Source organism: Apaloderma vittatum, unplaced genomic scaffold (genome assembly GCF_000703405.1).
Source record: "Apaloderma vittatum isolate BGI_N311 unplaced genomic scaffold, ASM70340v1 scaffold20954, whole genome shotgun sequence".
Lineage (NCBI taxonomy): Eukaryota > Metazoa > Chordata > Aves > Trogoniformes > Trogonidae > Apaloderma > Apaloderma vittatum.
Genome location: NW_009711227.1, coordinates 14,224 through 22,086, shown reverse-complemented (window position 1 = coordinate 22,086; position 7,863 = coordinate 14,224). Strand labels below are relative to the sequence as shown.

General features: G+C 53.5%; 1 protein-coding gene across 1 annotated transcript in view; it reads left to right on the top strand.

The window, feature by feature from the left end:
• The window catches only part of LOC104272560 (junctophilin-3-like), a gene marked incomplete at both ends in the record, with an annotated part of 20,458 nt that overhangs the window by 175 nt on the left and 12,420 nt on the right, over positions 1–7,863 (top strand). Inside the window, 1 exon segment of the mRNA XM_009867590.1 lies at positions 1–620. This exon segment is cut by the window's left edge and continues 15 nt beyond it. Within this exon segment, the coding sequence (XP_009865892.1) occupies positions 1–620 (620 nt within the window).

Here is a 7,863-nt window from a genome sequence, read left to right as displayed (position 1 = left end):
CCCTCCCGGGCGGTGGCCGGCAGCCCCGCCGTCTCCCGAGGTGGCTTCGTCCTCATGGCCCACAGCGACGCCGAGATCCTCAAAAGCAAGAAGAAGGGCATCTTCCGACGGTCGCTGCTGAGCGGGCTCAAGCTCCGTAAGTCTGAGTCCAAGAGCTCCTTGGCCAGCCAGCGGAGCAAGCAGAGCTCTTTCCGGAGCGAAGCCGGGATGAGCACGGTGAGCTCCACCGCCAGCGACATCAACTCCACCATCAGCCTGGGCGAGGGCTAAGCTGCGCTCTCTGTCATCGAAGACGACATCGACGCCCCCCCCACCGAGATCTATGTCGGCGAGTGGAAGAACGACAAGCGGTCGGGCTTTGGGGTGAGCCAGCGCTCGGACGGGCTGAAGTACGAGGGAGAGTGGGCCAACAACAAGCGCCATGGCTACGGCTGCATGACCTTCCCTGACGGCACCAAGGAGGAGGGCAAGTACAAGCAGAACATCCTGGTCAGCGGCAAGAGGAAGAACCTCATCCCGCTGCGGGCCAGCAAGATCCGTGAGAAGGTGGATCGGGCCGTCGAGGCAGCCGAGCGGGCGGCCCCCATCGCCAAGCAGAAAGCGGAGATCGCGGCGTCAAGGTAAGGTGGTTTTCGTCCTGACGCGGCGTCCTGGTGGGGGTCCTGCCCCGGCGGGTGGAGGTGGTTGCAGTTTGATGAGAGAAGTGGGATGAGATGTTTGATGGCAGTAGGTGCTCAGGGGGGCTATTTTAGAGAAGCTGCTGGAGGCAGAGAAGCGTTGCGTTTGGCATCTGCCAGCACAGTTAGCGGTCAGTGCTATCCAGACCCAAAAGTTGGAGCAGGCAACATCCTGGAAGGACAAGGATTTGTTTCCCAGACCTCATGAGTTGTGTCGAAAATGGGTGGGTCCAAGCTGAATGGTTCCTCTGCTAACTCTGAGCGAGCTGTGGATGTGTGGCTTTCCCAAACCAGCCAGCAAGGCCATGCAGGGTCACCCAGGGTGGTGCCTTCACCTGTGCACGGAGTTGGTTGCACCATGGTGGGACTGCACTCGTGGGTCACGGTGTGGGACTCACCAGTTGATAGCTGTCACTTAGACGGTGCTGGGTTATCTGCGCTGCTTCACTCTAGCCTCTTTGATAAGCATGATGATACCCTCAGCAGAAGAGCTCCTGAGATGCTTTTTGCCCGTATCCTCTGTGTGACTTATAGCCAAGAGGAACCATCCCAGGGTTGGTCTGTGCTGGGAGTATTCCCAGCTATTTCTGTTCCCAAAAGTGGTTTTGAGTGAAGAAACAAATTGCTGGCTGCAGCTGATGCTTGGGGACGGTTTGCCCTGCCTGAGGCTCTGCTAGAAAGCAACGGATTTGGGTGCCCAAATAATCCTTACAAGCCTCAATCGTACAACCAGCCTGCTGCTCAGGCTGCTTGTATCCATCGTGGAACTGCTCGGTGATTCATAGCGGGGACGTGATGTGGCATTGGCACAGGCTGCCCAGGGCAGCGATGGAGTCACCATCCCTGGAGATGTTCAAAAAACATGCAGACGTGGCACTTCGGGATATAGTTTAGTGGTCATGGTAGTATTGGGTTGATGGTTGGACTTGATGATCTTGGAGGTCTTTTCCAACTGTAACAGTTCTACGATTCTATGAAAAATTAACAGGAGGGAGCGGGCAAATGGGGTCATGTCTAATTTAGGTTGAAATAGGGTCCCAGCTCAAAGCAGGGCCATCTCAAGCACCTTCTAGCTAGCTCCTTAGCTTCGTAACTTGCAGCGAGCTCCTAGACAAGAGGTGAGCCATGGAGGAGAAGCTCCTCTGCCAAACCCAAGCCTCTTAGTATCACTTTTTAGGGCTGGTTTAACAGAACATGGTCATTCCTTTCCAGTTTCTGAGCAAGTGCTGCATATAGCAGGCCAGGCTGGGGAAAAAGGGCTGGAGTTAAGGGAAAAACCCAGGTACCTCCTCAGTTGCCTGTGCTGGGTTAATTGTCGGGGCTGGATCATTTGTATGCAGAGTCATACTTGAAATCTCTATCAGCATGTCTGCCAATGACTTATCTGCAATGTGAATGAGACTCCCAGGCCCGCTTTGCGAGCATATTTGGGCTTGATGATGTTTTTGAGCTGATGTTGTACCAAATTGTTGTCAAAGCTTTGAAAAAAAAGTAAAAATAAAAATCCTACTAGGTTGCCAGGTAGGAAACAGACTGCAAAGCAGCGGAATGACCGGATCTTTCGCTGTGATCTGGGGATGTGAAAGCCTCGATTCAAAGGCCTGAGTCCTGGAAATGTGGAGCTCTAGTCTGTTGAGGGATGCCAGGTCTGAGAACCTGAGCATCCTTCTTCCCCAGGTGGTAACAGTCCTAGAAAGTCATGAGAGAGCGGGGATTGGAAGAGTTATGAGCCCCCCAACACATGCTGGAAATGCTTAATAAGCTCTTGACCTATAACATTCCACCTTCTAATTATTAGAGAGCAGAAAGAAAAAAACCAAATTGAATAGGGATACCAGGGCATGAGTACTTTCCTGCTCTGTGCCAGCTGGGGCAACGCAGTCCTGAGCTCTGCAGGAGGGAGGATGCAGACTGTGACCATGTGTAAGCATGGAGGAGGAGAAGAGCTGTGGGATTTGGGGATCACCCAGAGGATGGTCACCCAGAACATGCAAAGAAATAAATGAATGGGATTCTCTGTCAGAGACCAAACTTGATCCCACCTGATATCTCCATCCCGCAACCCGGCTTCCTCCACTCAGCCTTAACTAGTCTGTTCTTGACTAGACGCACAGGGAGGAAAGTGAGCACTAGGAACTATTTTTATGGCACAGTCATCACCTCCAGTGCACGAGGGCCACTGGTGTGTTGAAAAAGCCCTTTATTGATTTGCTGCCAGCCCATCCCTCGCTGCGCTGTCCGGGGATGGGCAGACTCCAATGTGACACACGCTGTGTGTTAGTGCTGGGGTTACCAGCCCTGAGTAACATCCGTCTCTGGGAATTTTTGCTGCCTGTGTTAATGGTTTATGTTAAGGCCTCAAAACCTATCAAGGAAGAGCCAAACCATTTGGCTACGGCTGGGCAGGATCGTGGGATTTAGGCTTTGCCGCAGATGCGGTGCAGGTGGGATTGGGCAGATGTACAAGCTCAGCCCCAGGGCCTTGGAGTGGGTCTTGGGTTTGCAAATCATCTGGAGAGGTCCAAGGATCTCGACATGCAAGTGGGGAGAGCTGTTTTGTCTGAAACCCGCCATCCTTCAGCTCTAGCTCTTCCCCTCCGCCAGGGTGTTCGTAGAGACGGTCGCTCAGCGCACAGGACCAAAAGAAAGCAAGGGTTTGCAAACCTAGCACTAGCTAGAAAGGCTTTCATATAATTAGCCTGGTTAATTTTAAAGCTCCTAAACCAGTAAACATCCCCCTGCAGTGCCCACACCAAATTGCCTCGTCTAAGCGGGAAGAAATGCACAAAGTAGGCGGTGGATGCAGTGGCGGAGGAATCCTGATGCTCCTTTCGGTGGTTTTGGGGCTCGGTGGTGCAATATCTCCCATTTAACACCACCCTGAGCTCTGCCTGACCAGCACCTGGGGTTGTGTAACAGTCCTGGTCTGTGTCTCTGTGTGTGAGTGTGCGTGTGTATTCTCTTCTGCCTAATAATAAGGCTGAGTTCATTCTGCAGCCTTTCCCTCGGTGGGGGAAAAAAATATGTGCCCACCCACGTATTTCATTAAATTTGTAAGATTTCAGTATTTTTGAAAACTCTGCCGCTCTGTCAGATTTGGTTGGAATTGGCCAACACGTTCAAAAGTTATTAGTGTGGGAGTGATGGCATATAGATATATAAACAGCACAATCACATAAGTAAGCCCCATTTCCTGAGGAAAGTAGGCTAAAAACATAGTGCACTGAAGACAAGTAAATTGCATTCTTGAAGTTGTTTCAGTCTGAACAGAGTACAATGTTATCTGTGACACCGAAAAGTAAGCTCATTTAAGGAAGAATTTTTAGGTTCTGTAAACGATTCCCCTAAATTTTGTTGGATGCAACTAAAATGAAACAAAATATTCTGTCCACTTCTCTGTCCCACGCGCTGAAAGAGTTCGCGTAGAGTCGATGGGTGAGAAGGTCTATGAATCGGGTCTGAAAAAATACTGGTTTTCAGAGGTGACCAGGGAGGGACTTCTTTTTCAGCCTGGTTAAAATGAAGGCATAGGGTGTCCTCTTTGTGCTCTGGGGTGCTTCATCCAGCCACAAACCATCGCTCTTCCTGCCGCTACCCTGGACGGGGGAAGGATGCGCTGGAGATGCCGGCTCCCATCTCATTAGTGCAAATTGTCCATGGGCACCGGTGTGTCGTGGCCAACTAAAATACAATATCCGACCAAAAGAGGTGGGCTAGGAAGCTCATCCTCACCCCTTGGCTTTCGGCACAGCCACTAACCATGGATGAATGTGGAGCATTTAGGGGAGATGGGGACCAAGCTATGGATGACGGTAGCAGATGGACCCAAATTCTCTCCAGAGTTTCCTCCTGCTACCACAGTTCAAGATTTTGTGGCTGGACTACTTCTGAGAGGAAAGGCTGTCACCAGTGCTAGGGATATGAGTCCTGGAGACGGGCGATGTTTGGCAAACACTCAGCTCTGCTCCAGCACAAGTTTCGTTGGGCCCTGTTGTTCAGCACCTTCAATAAGAGCTCCTCAGAGCAGCTGATCCTGAGCACCCCGGAGGGGATGCTGTTCTCAAGTTAGTCCTAAGTAATGCGCTTCCAGGCATAATTATAGCCGTGCCATTCACCGACGATGAGAAAAATATAATTAAACTCAATAGTCTCAGGAGGAGTCGGGCAACAAATTAGCACAGTGTCATTCAACTTCAGAAAGGGAAACTAGGGGGGGGAAAAAAAGTGAATAAAGACAACCTGGCAGCAAGGACAGGTAAAGGAAAATGTTTGGGCTCAGCATGGGTGCTCCTTCAGGATGCTGTGGCGAGGGCGAAGCATCCGTCCGCGTTTGACGTACGGCGGGGAGCAGGAAGGCAAGAAAAGCCCTGGAGAGCTGAACAGCAAAGTGCAAGAGGTTGTTTGAGCTAAACAGGTATTTTCTTCAGAAAAATGGAAATGCCGCGCAGGCAAAACCCCCAGAAAAGAATAGATTCTCCAGTTCTGATCCTAAACATTTTAAGTTGCGATAATGTCGCTACTGGCAGTACGTCGAGCCATAATAATGCTGCTTAATGCTCTCTCAGGCCTGTGCCTGCAGCTTTGCAATTGTACTCAGCTGCATTTGATTTAAGGTTTCTGCTGGCTTTTCTGGTGCCTGGGGGAGGTGGCTGCGGGGCTCCCGCATTAGTCTCGCCCTAATCCCCACCTCGTGCTGCCGGCGGGGCTTTCACTGCGGATGGAGGAGGAGAAGGAGGGCATCAGACCACGTGTGTTGGGGTCTCCCACTGCCTTGTCCAGCCCCTCTTTGGGCACCTCAGGTTCCTTTACTTGTGCCACTTTCCCCACTGAGGCCGTACAAGCCGGCAGGAGCTTGGGGCTGTGCGGGAGTCCCCTCTACCTGTCAGCTGGGGGCTGCTGGGGCCAGGGATGGCACCACTCGGTACCCGCTGGGTCTCATACAGGGAGAGCGTGCACCCCTCATCCCTCCCCAGCCTCTCCATCCTTCCCTTGAGGGGTGCAAAGAGACAGGGAGGCAAACACAGAAGGGATGGAGGGAGGTGACTGAAAAAGGCTGAGAGGGAATTCTCTTTACAGCAGTGGTTTTTCTTTTTCCTTCCTGCCCTCTCGCCCTGCAAGCAGCCCCTGTGCGATGCAGAGAGGAGCAAAGCCCGGGGCTGGCAGCTTCCAACAGGCTTTACCGTCTGACGGAGAGCCGAGCTGCGGCAGAGCACATTGACTTTCCTTCCTGCCACCTCCCTCCCCTCCTCCTGCCCCGGCACAAGCTCCCACCCGTTGACAGGGGTCAAGTGATACCGCGGCGGTGGCAGCGATTAGGATCAGCTGTTATTCCTCCCGCTCGTGCGCCACTGTCGGCCGGGATGACACGGGCCCCTCTGACTCATGGCAAGCACGATTTCCACCTCCAGTCCAGGACACTGGAGGGACAGCGGATCTCCAGGTGGCATCCCGGGCCATCGCATCCTTACCCGCTGCCGGCTCTTGCGGGATCCCTGTCTGCACCGTGACTGTTTAAGTCCTCCTGCGATGCCAATTTAATAACTTCCTGCTCAGACAGGACTTAGGGCGTTAAGCCCTTTTGTGGCCATGTCAAAAGTCAGGGCTTGCCGTCACGCTCACACAGGAACACGTGTCCCCGGCTGCCACCCCACTGCCCGCCCCGAGGCGGAGGGGCACGGTGGCGTGCAGATGCCGAAGCTGGGAAAATTAAGCGCTTTTCATAGGAATGATGCTTTACAAAGCTGGAAAAAGACTCAGCGGGGGCTTTTTTAAGCTTCTAGGAGATCAGCTCAGCGTGGGTTTCGGTAGCCCCTCTCCTTTCGTTGCTCTCCTACCACAACCGCTCCCAACTCGCTGGCTCCCACCTCCTTCCCTCTGTGCTGAACCAAACAGGGGTTCAACCACCCCAGCTCTGTGGCCCAGGTGTGTGACACGCGTTTGTATAATCATTCCCATTGTTGCTAAGTTGTGATTAAGTAAACACAGGCTGAGCAGAGATTCACAGCCCCTTGGATTCACCGTGGTCCCAGCCAGCTCTACCTTCTTCCCTGCGCCCCTTGGGAAAGATCTCCAAAACCCACGTTGGATCTATGGGGAAGTGCAGCTTTTAGGGGATGGTCTTGGCATAGAGTAAAGCAGGAGAAGGGTCTTGGGATGTGGGAAGAAGTGAAATACCCAGCAGCAGGGCTGGGGTGGAGAGCCGTGCTCCCGGTGTCGGGGTGAGATGTGCCGGCGCTCGCTCACTCCGCGGTCGCTTTTGCGGCGGGACCAGATGGGAACGGGCAGGGATGGCAGCGAGGCAGGAAAGAGGGGAGAGTGATTCACTCCTGGCAGCCACAGCTTCCATGGGAAGGGGTTGCTCCAGAGAGCTGGGCAGGAGGTGGGGAGCAGCATGGGGGCCCAAAGGGGAGCCTGCTTCCTCCTCCTCCTCCTCCTCTCCAGCATCACACCACAGCCCATCACAGCCCCGATCATCTGCCTGGTTTCTAATTCAAGCCTTTTACTGGTTTAGCACATGGACTGAGCAGCCAGCGCTGCTGTCCTGCCGGGGCTGGCCCCACTGCAGAATCAGCCCTTCTTGGGACATGGTGCAGGATAATTTCAGCCCCTCAGAGCCCTGTTAGAACCCCCCACTAACACAATAACCTCCTGCCTTCCTGCAGGAAGGAGCTGAGGAAGAGGATGGTGAAGCCTCTTCTCCATAATGTCGCCCGCTAGCTTTTGGGTGGAGCGGCCCTTCATCAGAAGGGAAAAAAAATAGTAAAAGGCTAACAACAACAACTAAAAGCCAGCCCCTGATTTTCCTTTCTGCTGCTTTTCCTATTCAACGAGCAGAATCTGCAGTGTTGCTTTTCTCAGCAATCTTTGGGAGGGACGGGAGGGATCCTCCCCCAGCCTGCGCAGCTGCCTAGCAGGCAGGCTGGCTTGCAGCCCTGTCCCTCTCCTCCATCCTCATCCTCATCCTCCGCAGGGTGCGAGGAGACTGGTGAGGGGACACGCAAACCCGCAGCCAGGCCTGGATGCCGGGGGACGCTGACTGCAGTATCTCAGCCCCTTGTTGCTGTGTCCCACCACCCTAAATATCACCTGCTGTGTCGGTGGGAGCTGCTGCACCCTGAGAGGAAGGTCTAGGGTCCCTGTACTGCCTCCCCATCTCGAGAGAGAAGCCTGCCTGCTTTTTTCCTCT